Source organism: Solea senegalensis, linkage group LG8 (genome assembly GCF_019176455.1).
Source record: "Solea senegalensis isolate Sse05_10M linkage group LG8, IFAPA_SoseM_1, whole genome shotgun sequence".
Taxonomy (NCBI): domain Eukaryota; kingdom Metazoa; phylum Chordata; class Actinopteri; order Pleuronectiformes; family Soleidae; genus Solea; species Solea senegalensis.
This window is the reverse complement of record NC_058028.1, coordinates 9,184,644-9,209,402: the sequence shown is the minus strand read 5'-3', so window position 1 is coordinate 9,209,402 and position 24,759 is coordinate 9,184,644. Positions and strand designations below refer to the sequence as shown.

The 24,759-nt window shown below is 41.1% G+C and overlaps 1 protein-coding gene across 1 annotated transcript; it reads left to right on the top strand.

Annotated features, from left to right (window-relative positions):
- Nucleotides 1–199: 199 nt before the first annotated feature.
- galnt17 (polypeptide N-acetylgalactosaminyltransferase 17) lies at nt 200–19,584 on the top strand. The gene is made up of 11 exons (XM_044032684.1): nt 200–831; nt 2,265–2,448; nt 5,037–5,203; nt 9,579–9,753; nt 11,852–12,049; nt 12,775–12,892; nt 15,337–15,522; nt 15,630–15,767; nt 17,006–17,101; nt 17,523–17,684; nt 18,458–19,584. The coding sequence occupies exons 1-11, from the start codon at nt 591–593 to the stop codon at nt 18,590–18,592; spliced, it is 1,800 nt and encodes a 599-aa protein (XP_043888619.1). The 5' UTR covers nt 200–590; the 3' UTR covers nt 18,593–19,584.
- The last annotated feature ends 5,175 nt before the right edge of the window (nt 19,585–24,759 follow it).

Below are 24,759 nucleotides of genomic sequence, written 5' to 3'. Positions count from 1 at the left end.
ATGTGATAAACAATGAAGTGACACCTGGTCCAAACCTGACACGGAAGGCGCTGTATGTGTGTATGTGTGTGTGTGTGTGTCTGCTGCTCCTGATGCTGCTTCTGCTCCTCCGTCTAATCCGCGCAGCTGCTCCTCATTGAGATCATCACGGCGTGTGACGGGGGGAGGAGGAGGAGGAGGAGGAGGAGGTGGTGGTGAAGGAGGAGACCGACGATGGTGATGATGTGCGAGGACTGGACGTGTTCTCCTGCGCGCAGACCCGATCATCTCCTCACTGTTTAATTATTAAGGAGCGGATCTGCTCCCACAAGCGCAACATAAGCGAGTCTCTTTGTTGGTTACTTCCAGGCTGCGAGTGTCGGTGATGGAGACCGATGACCAGGCGCCGCATATTTCATCGGACGCTTCCTAAAATAACACACCGGTGAAGAACGCACAGAGAGCGGCTTCCTGACTCGGGACTGCAGTATCATCTCGGTGGCTCTCAGGTCTACGGATTTAACCCCGGCTGCAGCTTTTCTTTCACCGGCCGTGGCCCCTCTTCACTGCCCTGCTCTCCTCTCGAGAGCCCGGACACCGGTGACTTTTTAATGGCTTTTGTGTTTAGGAGATGGAGGCTTCTACTGGTGCTGAACGTGCTCGCCGTTGCCGGCTTCATGACTTTTTGGGCCAAGTGCAACACACGCAGCGTCCGGCCCGCCGGTCCGGAGGCTCTGGCTGACGGGAAGAGGCCCCGGGGGAACGGGACAGTGCAGGGGCCCAGCATCAGCCATGAGGTCCTGCTGAAGAGACTCAGCTCTCTGGAGGACGTGGTGTACCGGCAATTAAACGGTAAAGTGCAGTGTGCGTTTAAACTAAACTACCCACCTGATCTGATTTACCCCCATGGAACAAAAACATGCAGCTAAAAAAAAGACATTTAAATACAGCATACATGAATATATAGTTCTATATAACCCCTTTCATTTGCAGTAAAATACAGTATTTACAGGGCCAAAAAAGTATTATATGGCACAACTACAGTGAAGTCATTGTAAAATACAGTATATAGAGAAAATAATATGCTAAATCGTAGTAATATATGGTATAACTACTGTTATACCATATATTACTATATTTTTACATAAAAATATTGTATAACTACTTTAAAGTTACAGTAAAATACATTTGAATTTATTAACATTGCAAAATCACAATAATATGTGACATAAGTACTGTAACTTTATTCTCAAAAGCACTATTTGTACAGGCAAGTTAAAAAATATATGGCTTAACAACTGTAAAAGTAATATACAGTACACAGGAAAATGCTGCCAGTATGACAATAATGTGTGGCATAACTATTGTTAGGACAGTAAAATGCAGGATTTATACACGGAAGTAATGTGAAATCCCACTATTACTATGTCACATGAGCTGTCATTTCACTATAATAATTTACTACAAAGATTAACTTACTCTGACAGAAGACTATCAGGGACACAGGATGATGGATTTACTGTGAATGTACGGTCACATATTTTACAGTGTAGTGTGCGGAACAGGGTTGAGCATAACAGCTCTGTGTTCTACAAAGTCTGAATCACTTCCCTTTTGCAGAAAATCAGTCGCCAACTGTGCAAACCTGCAGCAATTAGGTGTTGATTATCGTTGCTTCACAAAAATCACAAAAATGTGTTTTAAATATTATATAAAATGTTGTTTTTGCTGCAATATTGCCAGGTTATCCACTAGTTTTTGACTAAAAAATGTTTTTACTTGATTACTGATGGATTCATTGTTGAAGCCTCTTTCCTTTAAGTAGCCCCCTCACACTAATGTGTGCCAGGGAGGTCAGAGGTCAGGGTTTGGTGACCTCAGCAGGATGTTTGCCAACGCAAAGGCTTTTCTTAGTAAAGCATAGTAAGTGAAATCACTCTGCTGCCCACAAATCCACTCGTTCTGCCACTAATTTAAAAGAGTGGAAAGCTTTGAATTTGTGTTCAAAAGGAAATGTTTTTAAATGTTACCATGAAACAGGGTCTGGTTGAGTGTATTCAGGTACAGGCCAAGTATAGATGGTATTCTATGTGAATCTGTGCCGGCATTAATGATACACTCTGACGTGCACCTGTTGTGACAGCGGCTGCCTACATGCTGTATGTATCTTATGAGGTGTGCGCTGTGACAGGGAGGCAGGCTATCAGCTGTGAGCCACCGAGTGTTTTACTGAACGGACTAAAATATCCCGACATCCAATCTTCTCCCCTTTCTGTCTCCCGCAGGTCTGTCTAAATCTCTGGGCTTGATTGAGGGCTTTGGCGGCCGGGGGAAAGGCGGCCTTCCCGCCACGCTGTCTCCAGCCGAGGAGAGCGACGCCAAAAACCTGAGGGAGAGGTACGGCTACAACGCCTACCTCAGTGACAGAATCTCTCTGGATCGCAACATACCAGACCACCGGCCCAGCAAGTGAGAAATGTCTTCATTTCAATTTTATGGTTGACTGTTAAATTTCTGATGCACCATGCTGGCATCTAATCATAAACGTTGAAAATCTGCTTCTTCATTTACATGGACAACAAAATGTAAACCGCATTTTCTGATGACCTTAAACAGAATAAGGTCATACTTGTTGTTGGTACAGTGTTTTACCTTCCAAGCACAGAAATGCTCTCAGCAGCGTTGTAAACATCTGCTGCAGAATGACTGGGGTCAGACATAGGGATCTGTGTTCAGTCTGGGGGAGATCAGGCAGCTAAAATCATTATCAATGTTCTTGATCACGTCCTGGCCTCTGAGTTCATGCTTCTACCCTCAGGTTGCACCTGGTTCTTTTGCCCCTGAGCAGAACAATTAGGTTCTCCAAATCCTTCGTACCCTCAGCTATCAAACAACTAAACTTGGATCTGAGTCAATTTGACTAATTTTAGTAACCTTATTCATTCATTTTCTTCCCCATCTTGTGATCTGCTTTATGTCTGTATGTTTGCGTCTAAGTATGTGTGAACTGTTGGAAATTGTGTGTGGGAAGCTACAGATGAATTGTCCGTCTGGGACCAATAAAGTTTTCTGAATCTGAATAAACACGCAATAATCAGATCAAGTCGTGGAACTTAATCTTAATCTTCTTCTATTATAATGCCCTGTAGAACCTGATAATGTAATAAAAATTTGCACTTGAGTCCATTGAATATGTATTAAAACCTGATAATGTAATAACTTCCCGATAATGTAATAAAGTGCATTTCCCATATAATTTCCCTCATAATCTAAATGGTCAGAATCAGGGCAATATTCTGGTTATTGGCTACCCAATTGGATTGAATGAAGCCTGTTCTCCTCCACTACACTAGGTGGTGATGTGTCCCATTTTCCAACTCACCTACACCTGTGTGTGTGTGTGTGTCTCTTTTCTGTTGTTGGGATCAAAGTGACACTCGAGGCATGTTGACGTGTGTGTGATACCTTCAGGCTCAGCAGCAGCAGCAGCAGCAGCGTGTGAGCCAGAGTCTGAAGAGTCTGCGATGTTTACAGTAACCTGTGGTCCCTGTAGAGCACGAAGCCCAGAGGAGGTGATGAAAGAGGAGAGTAAGAGACAGAGAGTGATGAAAAAAAACCAAAGATCATATGAGGGATCAGGTTGTGCCAATTAGAAACGCTGTAGGTTTTTGCACAACTGTGAAAGTGAGAGATTGTGGGTTTATTTTGCACCTTTTTAAATATGGGCTGATAAATAAAGAAGCCGGGAAGTTAAAGGAAGAGTCACCAGCCGATGAGCTGACTCGCACAGTGACACTGGCATGTATCAATGAGGCTGTACGTGTCATAAGACAAGTTCACACTCTCACACTTTGAATCATTCATGCTGCTCTGCTCTGCCTGCTGCACACTGCTGTTACCAGTCACACTGATTCACACCATTCCTTCCTCCCCCTCTTCTTACTTATTACCATAATTACTTTGGCGTCTCCTGCCTTGTACATTATACATACTGTGTGTAAACTATATTAGTGTGATGGAGGTTTTTAATCTGCTCCCTTCAGTCAGTTAATTCCTGGAGATTCCTCTGCCTTCCTCGACACGTGACTTTTTTTGGCAGCTGTATGTACTAAACGGTTCTATCTCTACTCGTATATGAGAAAATAGCACTGTTTCAGGAAGTACATTTCCTATTATTAAGTGATGTTTAATATCATAGTAAATTTTTTTTAATGTTTTTTCACATAAATTGTTTTTGAAAAAGGTTGATTGGTCATTCCTAAACCTCGGAATGGCTTTTGTCCACAAACAAAAAAGAAACTAGAAATATTATATTCACAATTAACCACAGAACTTGTTTTTATATTAAATAAAACAATGATCAATGATCAAAATGTTGACAATTGAGTAATCGGTCAAGTGATTCATTGTTGTAGCCCTACAATGATTCATATTCACTTTGCTCTAATAGAGGATTAAAGAAGCCAGAACATATTTATGAAGCTGAAACCACAGGACTCAACTTTTGATGCCTACAGTATTATTGCTAATATAAACAACATTAGTAAGAAGTAAAAACACTTGCTGTGATTCCACCGTCCTCCACTGCTCAGTCAGTCCTGCCAAAAAGAGCAAAAAAGCTACATAATCAAAATCAATTTCATTTCCCATGGAAATAATATTAGTGATCAAAGGGAACGAGGCGAGTGAGTGAAGAAGGTGTTTCCTCTCCCACTTTTACTAAACTTAAAGCTGCTGTGTCACCCGACATCTTCCCCCTTCATTAGAGCTGCTCCAACAAAGCAGCAGTAAAAATAGGCCTCCTATCTGCAGCAGACACACTGTGACCAGACCAATTTGGGGGGGAAAACTCCTGGTGATTACAGTCAAACAGGAAGCAGCACATAGTTGCAGATATTCAGCCTAACTGAACAAGATGTCAGCACCGCCATGGAGACGGTTTATTCTTCTATGGTACTGACGGCAGCACGTGAAGCGCGTCAAGCTCAGAATGTAGGGTTTGTAGGCCGCTGTTGTGCAAATGTTGTATTTAAGAGTTGGTTGTGTTTTCTGTGCAGATGCAGAAATGTCAGCTACCCGAGAGACCTCCCGCAGATCTCCCTCATTTTCATCTTCGTCAACGAGGCCCTGTCCGTAATCCTGCGCTCAGTCCATTCAGCCGTCAATCACACGCCAGCTCACCTGCTCAAAGACATCATCCTGGTGGACGACAACAGCGATGACGGTGAGTGGAGAGCAACGATTTCCTTTTCTCTCCTGTGACAAGAACACAGAGAGACACGTGAAGCAACTCCGGATGATAATGCCTGAAGTCTAGTATTGATTTTTCACTGATTTTGTCTGCACTGCGTGTCTTACGTTCTTGGAAAATGTCCTTTTAGTGTTACCAAATGCTAAATGGAAATAAGAATTCCATCTTCATCTTTTACCGCTTTATCCTCGTCATCACAGGGCCACAGAGACAAACAACCATCCACTCTGACATTCACACTTAAGGTCAGCATCAGACTTTATCAGACTATAATTTCTATAACTTTTGCTTTGGTTTTTAAAGGTTTATTTTAGAATGAAATTACCACAAAACATTAACTATTATATCAATCAAAACGGAGAATTTAGGCTGTTTTTTTCCCCTTTACTATATTAGAACTTATATAGAGGCTATAAGAATGTGCAATATAGTGTCTTGTATAGTTTTTTCAGCACAACCTATAGGCAATGAAATATTTGGTTGTTTTTTTTAATCTAAAATACTTAATTTTTGAGTGAATTGCTGAAATTTTGCTTGGCTTGGCTTGTTTTTATGAACAAAAATAGAAGAATAACAGTCTATTTCGTGACTTCTGCGCAATTATCACTCCTCCAGTTTTTAAAATAAAAAATGCGACATAAAATGAATCATAATTTTGACTCAGAGAGCACGAAAAAACGCGTTTTGTAAAACCTGAAGATGTGACCAACTATAAACACACACCCCCAGGATGACCATATAAGCAGTTGTGGGTTGTGGCTTGAGCTGAACACAAACCCGCTGATCACACATGTATTCGTGTTATTCATGAACATGCAGTCACATGACATCTTATAAGAGTCGACCGCGGGACGGAAGGTTGATTTGTCGCCTTAACAAGGCGTTGAGCGGCTTCTTCACAAAAGCCCGGTGGTCATTTCTTTTGAGGCGTCGCATTCAGGAAGTGACTGATGGCGCTAAATTTTTGCAGAGCAGACAGATAGAAGTGGAACACCACAATTGGATGTCACAGGAGAGATGTCCCCGGCTTATTTATTGGTCAGTGCTGCCAAGTCAGGTGCTGTGAGATGCAGGGTCGGAGAGAGAGAGAGAGGGGGAGGGAGAGAGAGAGAGAGAGGAGATGAAACCAGGCAGAAAAAAAGGAACCATGGAGAAAAAAAAAGGAATGAAGGAAATATATGATGTCTGTGTTGGAGAGAAATTAGAAAAGGACAAATGGAGGTAAAAGAAAATAGTGAACAGGGGTTTTTTTAACAGGCAAAATGAAAAGGAGGAGGGAAGAAGTGGTTGAAGACAATGAAGGGAGAGTCAGAGAGAGAGAGTCAGAGAGGCTCTAAGATAAATGAGTTGGACACAGAAGAGAGGGAGGTAATACAAGATAATGGATTCTGGTAAGAGATGGAGAGAGAGAACTCTTAACAAAATGGAAAACAGACAAACAACAAGGAAACAGGAAGTAAAAAGATTAAAAGAATGAGGCTGATAATGTCCTGTTTCTATGGTCAACAAAAGACAAAAACTTACCTGTTTTCTGTGACTGTCTTCCCTCGCTGTCTGTTTCAGCCTGAACCCCGTTGGTTCCTATTGTGAGGAGACACATCACATGGTTTAAATCAGGGTTAGCCGATGGCCGCTATATGCTACCGTTTTATTTGGTGCAAGTTTTCCCCTCTGTTTGCACAATAAAGAAGTCACATGAATGCACATTGCAACAATTATACATTACACAATACATAGTACTGCCTCGCCTCGCCTCGACACGGTTTGGTTGGTTTTCCATTACAGTACAGAACCTCCTCAACGTGGGCAGGGTCTTCACAGCACGGCTGCATGAAACTGCGACACACACACAAACGAGTGACTCATGACTTGTAAAGCAGTTATTTTTGATGTACTGAATCATTAGAATCAGTTAATTGAAAAGATTTGTTCACAGAATCACTTCCATCAAACGTTCAGTCGTGTCGCGCTAGTGGAAGTAATACATTTTTGGGAGGAAAACATTTATGACTAAGTGCATGATGGTATAATAGTAATAGTGAACATTTGTTAACAGATTGCTTACAAACCAAATTATAGATAAAATAACTGTTGTGTTAGACAGCCTTGTATCACTCTTTATCATGACATGTGACTAATTATTTGCAATGACCCTTTTCATTGGGAAGAACAGACGCATGCTTTCAATGACAGTTCATTTAAGAGATTGTTCAAAGCCAATAGTTATAGTTTATAAGACGATTATAAGAGAAGAAGACTCTTGGTCTTATGGATACTTCGAGTGGATTGATTGTCCATTTCCTTTCTTTTAAGAGTGAGGAACCAAATGAGAATACATTACTGAACTATTTACATCCAGAGAAAAGGTGGAATGCTAATTCTAATAAGAATAAATATCTATCCGACAAATGATTTATTATTATTGTTGATATTTATGAAATGTCAGTCGACCTCTACTAAGATGATGGTGGAATTGATAAACAAGTTATCCGAGTTGAAGTGAAGCAGAATAGGTCTGCACCAAAAAAAGTGTCAGCCATTATTCCATGGCACTCTTCTATTAGTTGACACAAAGAAAAACATGTAGCGGCCTCACCCTGTGGAACATGAGAGAGAGAGAGAAAGACAGTTACAGAGAGAGAGAGAGACAGTTACAGAGAGAGAGAGACCTCTGCCACTGTTGTCTACTCTCCTCACTCACATCCCTCGACGCTGCTGCTGCTGCTTGGCTGAACGCCAGCTATCAATCACATGGGGGAAGAGATTGCAGAGGAGCTGAGGGCTGAGACATGCAAACAATAACCACTCGCCACTATCACTGCATGAGACGCACACAGTGTGTGTGTGTGTGTGTGTGAGAGAAGAGACAGCATAGAGAATGAGTTTGTGATCAAGAATGTGTGTGTGTGTGTGTGTGTGTGTGTGTGTGTGTGAGAGAGACAGAGAGAGGCACACGGAGAGAAATATGGGGGCGAAAAGAAGCGGGAATGAGAAATGTGTTTTGGTGTAAGGAGTTTTTAAATGTGTGTGTGTGTGTGTGATCCAGAGGAAGAAGGTTTGTGGGTGTTTTGGTCCGAGGGGAAACGGCTGATGAGTTGATTGAGAGATCAAACGTGGCTGCGTTTGTTGACGCCCAGGAAACCTCAGACTCCCCTCTGTGCTGTTTGGAGTCTGCGGAGCTCCGAAAACACCAGAGGGAAGAGAAGAAAGGAGAACAATGTCATCTTTCTCTTCCTCTTCCTCTCTGTGTGTGTGTATGTGTGGGTGTGTGTGTGTGTGTGTGTGTGTGTTCGTGCTTGTGGTGGGTTTTTGACTGAACAGTGACAATGAAATATCACTGTTTGATTTGAAAGAAGATGCTTTGATTTAATCCATAATGCTTCATTTGAAATCGTACTAATAATTAGGGCTGAGCAATTTAATCGAAACTACTGCAATTTTCAAATGGCAGGAGGCGCAATATTTCTTAAATGTGTATCAAATGACCATTTTATGTTAAATACTGTCCTCATTTAAACACATCTTATTCTATAGACTGAAGAAAACATCTTTGTTTCTCACAGATCTGCACAAATATCGCGCAGTAATCATTTTTAAATGTTCTTCAAATGAAAACGAGACGAATGACGTAAAAATGACCTCTTATATCGTAACTACAATTTCAGTCAAGATAATAAGGTATTTATTAAAAATCGTTCAACCCTGCTAATAATACAACATTTCTAAAGGCTGCCTGCAGAATCTTTATGGATAACATTTAATACAAGAAAGTGATAGTGTTCAGGATAAAAGATTTAGAATTTCAGCCACAATATTATCACCACCCAAGCTTCCAACTGTCAAAGATGCTCCTGTAGAGGAAGCCACAAGTCCACAGCATCAATTACATTTTAAGAAAACATAGCCCATAATATCAGTAATTGTATGACAATCTGTACAGGTTTGTGAAATGATGTCAGTGGAGATAATTTACGACGGGAAGTTTGCTTCTGAAAGCAGAGACAGTCACCGTTACACTCCGTGCACATGACAGTCTGGCCGATTTCCAAAGATGCAAATCACTTTTTTTTTTTTTTAATGGCAAAACTGTCATGCAGTTTTTTGTTTTTTTTTATGGCCTAATTCTGATCCAAACGGCAACATAAAATGTGACTCTTTTAAATTATCCCCCTTCTGTTGGAGTTCAAAGGTCAGGGTCAACTACTGTGCTGTAAACCTGGAGCTGGCAGAGCTGCAACAATGTTATCCAAGGACTTGTCAGCATGAAGGATGACGCCGTGAGCGCGGATTTAAAGGACCGTCTCGCCCCCTCTCTTTTTTAACCTGTAGTTATTTTTATGCCCTGCAGAGCAGCTCAAAGCACCACTGGAGGAGTATGTGAACAAGCGTTACCCTGGTCTGGTGAAGATCGTCAGGAACCAGAAGAGAGAGGGTCTGATCCGAGCCAGAATCGAGGGCTGGAAGGTCGCAACTGCCGAAGTCACAGGGTTTTTTGACGCCCATGTGGAGTTTACGCCGTCCTGGTGAGGAAAGTTTGGAATCTTATTAGACCACCACACAAAGCCACAAATGCCCATAATTAACCGCGTTTATGTTTCTGTAATGATTAATACACCAGTATGTAGAAGCTCTTTACCCAAAATGCTATTTTTAATTTACTGTTTAGGGTTAGTCGTTAAGCACATTATTATTTCTTGATTACAATGTCAAATTATAGTTATTAGCGGTTTAATATTATGCTTGAATACATTCAAATTTAACTCCAGTGAGTCAGCTCAAAATTGGATATAAAAAGGTGAATTTTATTATTTGCCAAATAAATAAACTTTTATAAAAATAAAGTTTTCTAAATTTCTAAAATCTCATTTTTATGATAGATGGTCTACACATAAACATGGTGGTGTCACATATCCCGAGTTCACTGTGCACAGCAATTAATGTCTCACATCTGTAAGATGAAATATTCACAGGAATATTGGGGGCAGTGCAGATGCAGTGTATATAGCGTTGTTGATTTAAGGGCCTCACTTAGGATTAAAGGTGGAGCCGCCGTGATTTACTTTTTCTGCTGCGTTCTCAGAAGCTAATACACGCTGAACTCCTTCAGTGTCTTATTTTACAAAATGATCCACAACGGTTCGAGTTGATTAACATTCATCGTTCCTGATTATTGCACAGCAACTCTGCTCACAATGCATCAACACAGTATCTCTCCTTTTTCTTATCCTAACGCCTTTGCGTGTGTGTGTGTGTGTGTCTGGATTAAAAAATGTCTTTTCATCCATTTACGAGGACTACGGCACAAGACTCGCCGAATTACAAATCACAATAACCGCAGTAACAACAGTGGAGTTTACGCATCACCCTTTTAAAAGAAAGTTTCACCGCGTCGTGAAAAAGAAATCAATTGAACGAGGGGAATGAAAGGATAAATGAAACACGAGGCAATTTCACACCTGAGGAGCTTGAAGATAAGGAGTGAAGGAAGACGTAGAAACGGGATTGAAGGATACTGTAGGGCATTACATCTTCATTATTGGACAAACACAACAGAAACGAGAAGTAAAGAATGCCCTTGGCAGGAAGTCTGTTCATAAAAGTACATTTGAGCAGTTGTTTAGAAAATGAAGCTGATGTCTTTGAGACATAAACACTTGAATGCAGCACATCCCGCTGACACCTTTTTGTGAGCCTGACATTTGTTTTCCAGCTCAGTGTGTATGTTTAGAGTGTGTACACAACCCACTTCAGTCAGCATAAACACACATTATTTATATTCATATATATATATCCCTCCATACCCATGTTTATGTGTATGGCCTCCAGAGCTGCACTGAGCTGAATCAAATAGAATCTGTAAAATATTTGGTACAACGTAAAAAGATCTGAAGAAAGTCGTGTGCCGTGTTTTAGTGAGTCTCTAACTCGGGATCCTCAGTTTTCCCCGAGGGCCAAAACTTCTGCAAACAATGAAAATGTACATCCTGAGACACACACACACACACACACACACACACACATGCTGGTTTATTACGTATATCTGCTTCTTGCTTTATTATTTTGCATTTAAATACATCTAAAATCTAGCAACTTTTACTTCAATACATCTTTGTTACTACCAAATATAATCAGAAGAAGAGTTGATAATGGTCCGTATTTCTATAGAGCTTCTCTAGTCTTGACGAGCTGTTGTACACTACAGTTTTCACACATTCACACGCTGCAACTCGCCCTATCTCAGTGGTATTACATCAGGAAAGCACTTTTGATACTTAAGTACAGTAAATATCATATACTTTGACTTTTACTGAATAATGTTATTAAAAAAGTGACTTCAACTTCTACCAAAGTCATTTTCTGGTAAGATACTTGTACTTTTACTGCCTTTAAGGTACTTTATACAAGACTGTGTAAATCACACTGGTGTCCACTCATAGGTGACATATTTTATCACCTTTAAATAGGACTATAAATTACAAAATTAACATCATGTTCTATTGAAAAATTACTTTGCAATTGCAGTCGCAAAAGTCACATTTTTAAAAGTAGTGTTTTCCATGATGACAAAACTGGACATTATGGGACCCTTACTCTGTGTGTGTGTGTGTGTGTGTGTGTCAGGGCTGAGCCAGTCCTGGCCAGAATAAAAGAGGACCACAAGAGAATCCTGTTGCCCTCCATCGACAACATCAAGCACGACACATTCGAGGTGGAGCGCTACGAGAACTCGGGCCACGGGTACAACTGGGAGCTGTGGTGCATGTACATCAGCCCACCCAAACAGTGGTGGGACGAGGGGGACATGTCTGCTCCCATCAGGCAAGTCAACTTCAAGTCAACCTCCTCCTCCACATTACCCTGAGAACACAGAGCATTTAGGCTGATTTTTTCCATGACTATATTAAAATGTGTATATATACAGAGGCTATAATTATGTGCAATACACTGTAGAGTGTCATATCCTTTTTTTGCAGCACAACCTATAGGCAATCTGATTTAAAAAACATTTTTTTTCCATTTTCATCAACTATGTAAACACACCTGAGATTTTTTAAAATCAGATAGAATTTGTGAAATTTGGAAATACGTCACATTTGAAAGGTCGTTTGGCTTGTTTTTATGAACAAAAATAAAAAAAAAAGGTCTATTTTGTGACTTGTGCACCATTATCATTACTGTACGACCTATAAACGCGCACACCTCCATATATTCCCACAGCAATTTACCAAGGGTGCACCTGTGGCACTGATCTGTGTCACACAGGATGGATGATTGCTGTTAAAGCTTAGGTCAGTAATTTGTTATTCTTATGTGCGAAATGCAGTAATGCTGGTGTTTGACCAAAAAGGGAGTAGAAACGCCAGTTTTTAATCACATGAATAATGTCAATGTAGCGCTCACAAGGACAAAATGTCCTCACAAAGATGAGCTTGAATCAAAATGTGTCCTCACGGCCGACTGCAGACATGTACGCGCACACACGCACACACACACACACACAGGCGTAAATATCAGTAATACAGTGAGTGTTTTCCTAATTGCAGGACTCCCGCCATGATCGGCTGCTCCTTCGTGGTGAACCGCGACTACTTCGGGGAACTGGGCCTGCTCGACTCTGGCATGGACGTCTACGGCGGCGAGAACATCGAACTAGGCATCAGGGTTTGTGTGTCACCCAGTTTCCCTTTCGCCGCCGCTCCCTCTTTTACCTCTGTAGGTTTAAAGTGGAGCAGCGGCCACCGTAGCGCGACACCGCTGATAAATGAGGCCCATTAAGAGGACCAGTCGTGTGTGTGTGTGCGGCTCACAGCAGGGCAGTGGAGATAAATAGGTCACAGAGAGGGAAGTGAATGTACACTCAGAGAGAGTGGAGAGTTTGTCGGTTACTTTCATTTTTTTTTTTTTTTTGCCAAGACTTGCTACGATACTTTTTATTATTGTTAAATGGACTTTGAAGAAGTGAAATGTATTTCCTCTCTAAAATTTTACATGTGGTTTTATTCACCCGATATCTCTGGATTGGTCAATATGAATCTCCAGGACTCTGAGAAAGACTTTGACTGGTTTGATAAACATTGCATCAACATTTAACATTTTCGGACATTTTATGGATCAATCAATTACTCGTGAAAATGATCGACAGATTAATCGATTATGAAAATAATCGTTAGTTGCAGCTCTATAGTACATACAGTACTACATGCACTATGATGACCATATTATCACGATACAGTGATTCTATGATGGCTGATAAACTGCAAGACAGTTACATCAGGATACTTTATTATCTGTCGAAGTGCAGAATTAAAAATGAGTTAAAAAAGGTGAATTACATTCATTTCACTGCTGTCCACCGTTATCCTCCTGTCTCCTGTAATTTCCATTCATGTTGTTGTGATAAGTGCCGTTAAAAAGTCATGAAATAGTAAAGAGTCTTCAAAAAGAGAATCGGTTTTGAATGCCCTATTTTTAAAAAATATAAAATATCTCTTTGCTGCACTTGTTTGAGTAATTGTGTCTCGAGGGGAAGGCACCTGGTTTGAGCGTGAAGGAGACGGGACAATGTGAATTCACTAGAGGTTTTCCTGCTGTATTCTCTTGTGGGAATACTTTGGATATTTTTCTAAAAATTTGACAAGGGGCTGGGAGGAAAAGTTCCAGAAAAATGTCATGAGAAATAATTGCTGACATCAGGGACCTCATTTTAAAAGATCTATTAAACAAGAGAGTGACTAGAACATCATCAATAGTGATTACATTACATTACATGTCATTTAGCAGACGCTTTTATCCAAAGCGACTTACAATAAGTGCATTTAAACATTTGGGTACAAACAAGAGCGAGAAGTAAGTAAGAGTGAGAAGTAAGCCAAACTATAAAGTGCTAGTCATAAGTGTGATGTATAAGCAAGTGTTTTTTTGTTTTGTTTGTTTTTTTCGTTGTCTTAGTCGAGGTAGAGTCGGAAGAAATGTGTTTTTAGTCGGCGGTGGAAGATGTGGAGGCTTTCAGCTGTCCGGATGTCGATGGGGAGTTTGTTGCACCATTTGGGAGCGAGGACAGTGAACAGTCTCGAGTTCTGTGTGTGATCCTCTCAGTGACGGGGCAGCAACCTGGTTTGCCGATGCAGAGCGGAGTGGGCGGGCTGGGGTGTAGGTTTTGATCATGTCCTGGATGTAGGCTGGACCGGATCCGTTCCTAGCATGGAATGCAAGCACTAGAGTCTTGAAGCAGATGCGAGCAGCTACAGGAAGCCAGTGAAGGGAGCGGAGGAGCGGTGTAGTGTGCGAGAATTTTGGTAAGTTTAAGACCAGTCGAGCTGCTGCATTCTGGATGACTTGCAGAGGTCGTATGGCACACGCAGGGAGACCAGCCACGAGGGAGTTGCAGTAGTCCAAGCGTGAGATGACAAGAGCCTGGACCAGATCCTGAGTTACAAGAGGCCGTATCCTTCTGATGTTGTGCAACATGTATCTGCAAGATCGAGCTGTTGCAGCAATGTTGGCAGTGAGGGAGAGATGGTCACCAAGTGTCACACCTAGGTTCCTTGCGGTATGAGAAGGAGCTACCACAGAGTTGTCGAGGGTGATGGTTAGGTCTGTGGTGGGAGATCCCTTTCAATGGAGAAAAAGAAACTCAGTCTTGTCGAGATTGAGTTTCAGGTGATGGTCAGACATCCACTGAGAGATGTCAGTCAAACAAGCGGAGATCTGTTCTGCTACATGTGTGTCGGAGCTGGGAAAAAAGAGAATGAGTTGGGTGTCATCGGCGTAGTTGTGATAGGAAAAACCATTAGAGAGAATAACAGAACCAAGAGAGTTGGTGTATAGTGAGAAGAGGAGAGGGCCCAAGACAGAACCCTGAGGGACCCCAGTAGGTAGAGGACAGGGTTCCGACACAGATCCTCCCCAGGTTACTCTGTATGTTCGGTTTTGAAGATAGGATGAGAGTGGGGTAAGTGCAGAGCCTGAGACACCTAGTTCTTGAAGGGAGGAAGTAAAAGTAGTTTGTAAATTGTGCTGCTTATGCATCTACATGCAGTGTCAAAGAAGCATAAATGTAGTTTTAATGTACTTTTTGTTCTCCTCTGTGTCTCATGTCCCTGCAGGCGTGGCTGTGTGGAGGCAGTATGGAGGTGCTGCCTTGTTCCAGAGTGGCTCACATCGCACGGACGAAAAAACCGTACCACAGTAACATAGCTTTCACCACGCGACGCAACTCTCTGCGCGTGGCTGAGGTCTGGATGGATGAGTACAAATCTAATGTGTACCTGGCCTGGAACATACCAATGGAGGTGAGGGTGAGAGGGTGGATCTTTATATCAGGAGCAACTATTTAGCATTTGTTTAAAATGTTGATATGGAGAAGAAAAGAGGTGTGTAACGATTTCTCGTGATGCAGAACCACGGCATTGATTACGGAGACATCTCGCAGCGCGTGGCCCTGAGGAAGAGTCTGCAGTGCAAGAGCTTTGACTGGTACCTCGACAATGTTTACCCGGAGATGAGGAGGTACAACAACACGCTGTTCTACGGCGAGGTGAGTCAGCAGTCACGCGTGGACGTGAAGAGGTTAGAAAAGAGCAAAGTAGAAACTGGTTCATCTGTGGGTTTGGTGCCAAAATGAAGAACAAACGAACAGTGAGGGAGTTTATGAAACATATTTCGACATAGAAAGTGTCTCTGGTATCTCTAAGATAATCTGCGTTTGAATATAGATCTGACGTTTTTATAATTCCCACACTAATAACTGGAGCAGAAATAATCTTATATGCATTTAACTTGGGGTTTTGTTGGGGGAAGATTCAGGACAATTCAAAGGTCCATAGTCATGACATCTTCACACTGGCAGGGCTCTGACGGTTCTGGTTCACAAACCTAATTTTGAACCAGTTGCCGTGTTCAAACTGAAAAAAGAATTACGTCTCAGCAGGAACCAAAAAAATAGTTGGTTCCCAACCGTGACATCATCAGTGGGCGTGTCATATTGTGGGTCGTGAAGACGAGTGGGAAGTAGAGGAAATATGTGCCCGGTTGTTACTACCCGATTTGCACAAATTCGCGCTGCAGATGCAGAGGTGTCCACCATCTTGTGCAGCTACGTACGGCAACTCCACTTGGACAAATGTCACAAAAACATTTCATCGCAGGTGGCTTTTTTGTCCCCCCGAATGAACTTTATTACATTTCCATATACAAACTGCGCTCTTGAGCAGCTACATCCCGCTAACTCCAGCTGCCGATTAGCGTTTGTCACCTTTTGAGGAAAGCGTTTGTGATGCAAGTGATGCAATGTCTTTCTGATATTTGTCCAAGTAGAGTTGCCGTACCTACCCTCCCAAGATGGCGACCCCTCTCATGTGCACTGCAAATCGGGTAGTGACACCAGTGTTGCGTTTACTTCCGCCTGAGTAACACGGAACAACGTCCTCCCACTTTAGTTCCTTTTTAAACTTGTGAACGCGGGCTGGTTCACTAAACAGGACCAAGGTTTTGAGACTCCAGAAAGGAGCCAGAACCAGAACCGCGTCTGCCTGAAAGCACATTAAGTGTCACCACAGACTTGAGAACAAAGCACTGCTACACTGACAAACACAGTGAGAGTCGTGTTCTTTGAATATGCATGTAATTGGTCAACTATTTTGATGAATGTAAAATGAATACTTTTGGTTTGTGGACATTTGAGAAAATCATCACTTTTGACACTTTGTTTATTTATGAAAATACTTGTTCGTTGCATCCCTCGTCTTAATGTTTGATCGTTTTGTTTGATTTCAGATTCGTAACTCGAAGGTGAGCCATTTATGTATGGACCAGGGCATGAAGGAGAACCACACGGCCACCCTCCACCCGTGTCACGGATGGGGCCCTCAGGTGCAATACAGACACTGTTTTTCCTTCTTTAAAAGACACAAACAACTCATTACTCTGTTTTTAAGCTGTGGCATGACTCACAGCTGGGGTTCTCTCACAGGCTCAGTGGAAACCCTCTTAGGAGAGAGTTCTGCTGTTAGCATGTTGTGCTAAAGCGCTGAGTCAGCTAATGTCAGCTCCTCCACCACTCAGCCCTGTAATGCATACTGTCTTCTGTTTATAGCAAGAAAGAAATGGATATGCAAAAATAACCAAATTGGATGGAAAACAGACATTTTTCACACCTGAATTTGTTCTGTTCAGGGTTTTTACGACGCTCAGGCTGTTACCGCATGATCTTCTTTGCCAAATTAACTTTGGCTTTGTTATAAAAATCATTTTCTAATATAAACGTGTTTGCCATCTGTGATTTCTGCTGCAGATAGGACGTTACACCAGACAGGGTCAGCTGTTCCTTGGCCCTCTGGGCAGCACCGGGGAGGACACTCGCTGCGTGGTGGACGACCAGGTCAGCAGCTTCCCTCAGCTCCTCAACTGTGACAAGATCGCCAACGTAAAGCAGAAGACGTGGCATTTCTCTCAGGTAAGGAGGAGACTGTTTTTGTGTTTGGTGACTAGTTTGAGAATTGTGGTGTCCTCGAGTATTACTTTCTGTTATGTTGTCAGATTTTCATCGCCGACCTTGAAGGAGAATTTTAAGTACCTTAAACTTTTTTAATTACTCCAGTAGATTGTCAGTCAGTCAGTCATCATCTAACTGCTTTATCCTCCACCAGAGGGTCGCGGGGGGTGCTGTGCCAATCTCAGCTACATCAGGCGATAGGTGGGGTACACCCTGGACAGTTTGCCAGTCCATCGCAGGACCACATACATATAGAGACAAACAACCATTCACGCTCACACTCACTCCTATGGTCAATTTAGAGTGTCCAATTTACCTATTCCCCACATTGCATGTTTTTGGACTGTGGGAGGAAGCCGGAGAACCCGGAGAGAACCCACGCACACACGGGGAGAACATGCAAACTCCATGCAGAAAGGCCCTTGTTCCAACCGGGGCTCGAACCCGGGTCTTCTCGCTGCAAGGCGAGAGTGCTAACCACTACACCACCGTGTGACCCCAGTAGATTGTATGTTGTGAAATACTTCTGTAAGGTTGCCAGGTTTTTAGCAAAGACTCATAACATTGACTTGACTTAATGGTGTTTTTTCTCCGTTACTGTTTATATTTTCTCAAAATAATGTGGCACTTGTTGAGTTACATTAACCCTGATATTATGTTATTAAGTCTTTTAATTAACAATTAAAGACAGTATGACTTTTATAACCAGAACCTAATTTCTCCTCCTAATTCAGAATGAATCGATTATCAGCCGAGCGACCGGCCGCTGTCTGGAGGTGGTGCCAGCAAACGTGTACTTTGGCTACCTGCTGGTGCTGCAGTCGTGCTCCGGACAGAGATGGACCATAAAGAACAGCATGAAGCAGTAATCAAGTGGAACATATCAACGGGACCAAATGAGGCCGGAGGCTGTGCTGCCTGATGTCAGCTTGGCCCGAGCCGCGACGGACGGACAGACGGACACATGGAGGGACGGACGGATGAGGCAGACGCTCCTGCTCTTTCTCCAGAGATGAAGGAGATGCTTTTGGAAGAGATTTGAAGTGTGAACATCTCAGCGATTTAACCTTGTTTTTTTTCTTCTTCTTTTTTTTTCCTACAAACTGGATATTTAAGATAATGCAACATTTGCATGAGAACCTTCTCTCTTTCATGTGACAAACTTTAAAGATGTGTTGTTGCCATAAATGCTCTATGTGCCACTTCTGTACAACGTTGTTTAAGGTCAGACATTATTCTCTCAAAGCTATGTTTGTCTTTTGTCAGGGGGGAAAATAATCTAACTTCCTCCTCAATGTCTGATCATTTCATCCTGTAGTTATATCGTCGCTCAGACTTAAAAGAAAAGAAAAAACATCTGGAATTAAATTCTCAGTATAATATGCACTGGTCATAACTCATAATGCTAGTTTTTGAAACTGATTAAGTAACTAAGAGTTCACGCTCCCAAAAAAATCTATTTATATTTTTTTCTTATGAAAATAAACACCCTGTAAATATTTATAATTTGAACAAAAAAGGCACATTTTCATGTATCAGGCCCTTCTTTTTCTAGTTGATGTAAATCATCTCAAATCACACGAGTTTTCACACGTTATATGTCCTGTAGCATGATTGTACGTACTGTATGCACAGGAGGACAGAGTGGGGTGGATTTAAACGCTGAGTGCCATAACTACAAACTGCAGACGGCCAAAACTAACTAAAGCACTTTGTGGATCACTGAATCAGGGAGGGAGGGCTGGAGGCTTAATAAATGTATTGATACGTATGATGTCATTCAATTAGTTTAAGAATAGTTTGGATTTTGTTTGCTCCTGTCTTTCAATAAACACCTGGTTTCCTGGTTTTTGCATGGTTACCGTTTCTGTGAATAGATTTTGTTGATTTTTTCATGGTGTGAATGAACGATGTCTTTTTAGATTCTTGTCCTACGAGGGATGTTTGCAAACTGGAAGCTGCCACGTGGGGAAGTGAATCCCAGTTTAGCTTATGAATAATTGAACATATCCTTTTATGAAAGATGTATACTAAAAGTATCATACAGCACCGCCCGTGGCAGCCAGACGTTAAAAATAAATGTAAAGCTATGGATTTGGTTCTGCAGCAGCTGTGCGTCCTCTGCAAACGTGTCCTTGAGGCAGACGCTGGGCTCCTGCTGTTTCCTCCCACTACGATGCTCAGGATGAGGCATCGGCGAAATGCTTAAGATGTAAATGAAACGGGAGGAGCCTGCTGGGAGCACAAGGGCCTGTTTTTAGCAGGAGAGTCAGAGAGGGTGGTGTGGCTCTGGAGGACAGAGGCTGCATGTTAACACTGATGCTGGAGCCATGGAATAGGATAAATATTAATGCTGCAACTAATGATTGCTTAAATAATTGATGAATCTGTCAATTATTTTCAGCTGATTAGTTCTTTTCAAACCTGGAAATGATGTTCTCAAATGTCTTGTTTTGTCCACAAACCAAAATTATTAAGCTTTTTATCTTATATGAAGCAAAGAAACCACAAAATATTCACATTTAAGAAGCTGAAAAATCCAAAAACGTATCTTAATTCTTTAAAGAAAAAGAAACACTTGATTAAGTTAGTAATCAATTAATAATCAATAAATCGAGTCATTGTTTCAGCCCTAATTAATACATAGTTTGTTAAGTTTAAATGACACCATGAAGAGTCTGATCGAATTAAATTAAGTTCAACTGATATGGTGGATCATTTAGGGACAAAAAAATAGCTTTTTACATTAAATATAAAAGGTATTTTTACTTAATTACAAATTATACTCAGTTTAAAATGACAGGAAATATTTGGTTTTGTTAATTTCTTACTGTGAACTAGAGCTGCAACTAAAAAAATTTTTCATAATGATTAACTTTTAATGATTTCTGTGTTATCCAGAGCAAAGAAATGAAGAAAACATTCACATTTAAGAAGCTTAAACAATCGGAAATCTTTTGATCAAAAAGTTTTGATCATGAAAAAAGCTTAAAAACGATTATTGATTATCAAAATAGTTGTTGATTAATTATGTAATCGATTAATAATCGATTAATTGTTTCAGCTCTACCGTGAACCATTTGAAAATCCCATCAAACTGTTTCTTTAAAATGGCTTAAACTGCCTTAGATTGTGTCTTCAGCAGCTCCGTAGCAGAACCACTAAAATGATCATGTGATCATCTGCAGGTATGTTTGATTACCTGCAGGTCAGAGAGTGAGAGTCTGTCACTGCTGCTGTTGTCTGAAGAAGATTTCCCATCATCTGTAAAACAGAAACATGGATATGACAATAAACAGAATCTGGACTTTAAAATGAACATGTTACAGTTTAACAGCAGCTTGACAACTCACACCTAATATTGCTATGTACACATGGTAGATCATTGTAATACTGAGCTCTAATTTACCTTAAATATGTCTAAACTCCATTATTTTACTGTAGAAGTTGATTTTGTTTAGTTTTCCTGGTCAGGGCCTCACGCTGCCCTCTTGTGGTAATAATAGATTCAAATGTAGGCAATATTAAAACTGAATGAATTAAAACTAAATCTTGACACCTACACCCTCAAGCCATGAACCCTCACTCACTTGATGGGAATGGGACATCACCATAATATGTTCTGTGCTACGTTACCTTGACAACGCTGGAATATGTGGTTTCTTGTGAGGGTTGTTTGCTTGTATTTTTTGTTTACAAAGTTAGAAACATCTGTAGAAATGACAGTGGAGTTTGATGAAGTGTTCACAGCCTAACAAACCAAAGTGAGTCTGTGACGGTGGAAGCTCACATCACACTGACTTCACTACAGTGTGTGCGTACGTTTGAAAGAAATGTGCCAAGTCTGCAGACGACTTTGTCCAAGGACGTGTCTCTGGGTCCTGACAGACAGACAGACAGACAGACAGACAGACAGACAGACAGACAGACATCCAAAGTCATGTCACTTTAACTGTCAGAGTGTCTCTCATGACCTACAGCTGCATCTCCTGCCTCATTGATTGACCAATATATCCTTCCACAAGAGGGCTTTTTATTCATCAAAGTTATGCGCGTTACGCTTTAGAGTGCTCGTAAAAAAAGAAACATAAAAAAACGTGCTTGGACCTTGAGGAGTGAAAGAAAAATATATATATATATATATATATATATATATACACAGCGATCAAAGGCAACACTTAAAGTCAAGTGTGGAGAAACTTTCATTGCACGAGTCAATCAATCAATAATACGTCATTTTTAATTACTTAAAATGCCCATTTAAATGTTAGTTTTTAAATGAAATTCATAATTTATTAACTCTGATATTAAAAAAGAAAATAGAGCAACAGAAACATTGCTGTTGAGATTATCCAAGACATTAAGTCAAGGAACAGTTGTCATGACATTGACTAGGTTTAAAAATGTACATGAAATAACTTACCAGCACATTTGCTTCAGTTTAAGACCTTCAGCCTGACACATGAACATGCTCCTCCCCACACACACACACACACACACACACACACACACACACTCACTCTCTCACCTGCCACTCATTCCCTCATTAAGCCTCAGTGTGGACACATTTTGCTGTTGATTTAAATCCTCTGGGAATCCTCTTCATCTCTACTTCCTGTCTTCTAATCCCAGGATAGAGTAGAGCTCCTGTTTCTCGTGGTTCCAGTGACTCGACACACTTTGATTAAAAAATACAAGAAAACACAAAAGAACTGAAAACATTATTATTTGAAACCCAAAAGCCTGAGTTTGGTCAATAGAGGGCCGGACAAGTGGGAAAACATCATTTTAAAGATAAAGTGTTTGTTTTGATATGGAACGATAAAGAGTTCCTGATATAAATATATTTATGATGCAAAATGAATGAAACAGAGAAAAAAAATCACTCATAACTTGATATGAAATTCATTGGGGGGGCTGCATGTGGTCCGCAGGCTGCGAGTTTGAGACCTCTGTTTTAAACCATTAAATCCCTGTAAGTGTTTACACAAAATGTCTTTAATAAAGAAATGTATATGTAATCCAAATGCAGCAGCGCCCCCTGTAGGTGGCAAAGTGAAACAGGGAAACAAAGCAGAACAGTGACTCTAACTCATGTTTCACAGCTTTGTGATCGTAACACTCTATTTACAATTGTCAATATTTCAGAAGTGTCCTCGCTGAATATCAGAGATATTGTTTACCAAACACTTGTTTTTCATGTTACCTGATGTGCAGTTATTCTCTGGGTTTTTATTGTGGTTGTGTTACATTCCAGTTAGCGTAGGCTACATACTTGGGGGATTATTAATAAATAAAATCCTGATCTCGTTTGACCTTCATCACAGAGAAAGACATCACTTCCCTTCAGAGAAAAATAAAAGTGAAACAAGTAAAAAAAAACACTTTATTGCATCAATGCTTATTATACTTTACAGATTTCCATATTTACAATTTAATAATTATTACGCCTCTAATAAATAGTACAACTCAAAGTCTTTCTCTAGTCTACACGTTTAAATATTGCACATGCAAAGTAAGTGTAGTATGTGCTTGTCTAATAGATATGCTTATTAGCTTTATACAAAGTTATATAACAAACAAACAAAGTGGGATCCAACAGCTGTGATGCTGAAGAGACACTGTGCGCTTCCCCCTTAAAAATAAAGGTTTATTGTCCTGCAGGTTTGATCACACTGCACCTGGAACTCAATCCTTGAAAGAAAAACACAAATTCTTTTTAAAAAAAAAAACAAGGTTCTTCTCAAAGAACAAATCAAAGTGTGTGAATGTGGTGGCAAAATTCCACCAATACTGCAAGACCGACAATCCTAACCACTGACTTAAAAAACTAAAGTAAACCAGTGTTTCCTAAAAGATTCTTTTTGCACAAATTGCTTTTTAATCCGTCTCCAAAATATGACTTTGATAAATCATCTGTGAGTGAAACCTTTGACAGGTTTTTTTTTTCTGCCACAGGCGAGAAATCCTTATCCTATAAATATGGTTAAATATGTGTCCGCATACAAGTGCGAGTGTGGGTAGACCAAACTATACATTTGACATAAAACATCTGACATAAAATCACCCATTTTATATCAACAACTTCCAGACATTATGAATGTAACGCTGTGAAACTTCGGCCACACACACACACACACACACACTGTCAGGGTGCCAAGGGCATGGGACAATGTCATCTCTCTGCACCTCTAGATGGCACTGTTGCACAATCCTTCAGTCCTCTCACTGGAGTGGATGACAGCTTCAGTGCACAAACAAGAACAGGACTCAGATCCAACATGACAGACGAGTTTCCACCGAAACAAAATGCCCGTTTGATCTTGTGTGTCTGTGTGGGAACAGGAGGAGGGAAAAAAAGCGTTCTTTGTCGTATTGTCTTGGTTCATCACCTCTGTGGAGTTCTATGGCTTTGGCAAAGAGGGCTGAGAGGAAGCAGAAAAGGGGGCCTCGGGGACTGCCTGCACCTGCCTGCACCTGCCTGGCATGTGCTCCCTCCCCCACCTCTGAACCCGAGTGAGCAGAGAGCACCAACAGTGACAGACATGCACACACGGAGACACTGAACACCGGAGACACTGGAGACACTGGAGACACTTCAGACGCGGGTTACAGTATTTACAGAAGACACTGACTTGATTTGCATGCACTTGATAACATGGGTGTTTTCCAAAATCCACATGTGGAGATGAGAGTCAGTGCAGGAGTTCAGAGCTGACCTGTGACCTGTGACATCATTCAGTGCTGCGGGAAAGTCTGCACACCTTCACACATCTGCACAGAATTATTCAGACGTCGATTTCTCTCGCACAACAGGAAAGGAAAAGTAACTTCAGCGAAAAACACAGGTTACTTATATAAAGACAGACTATCATCTCTTTATTAAATATCAGCAATAATAACCTGGAGCCTCGCCCCAACTCTATGTTCACTTCCATAGAAGATGATGAAAACCAGGAACCAACTGAAACAAGAGAAAAAGTTGTTTTTTCTCCCTGCTGAGGTAAAAAGTGATAAAGATAACAATTAAAATGAT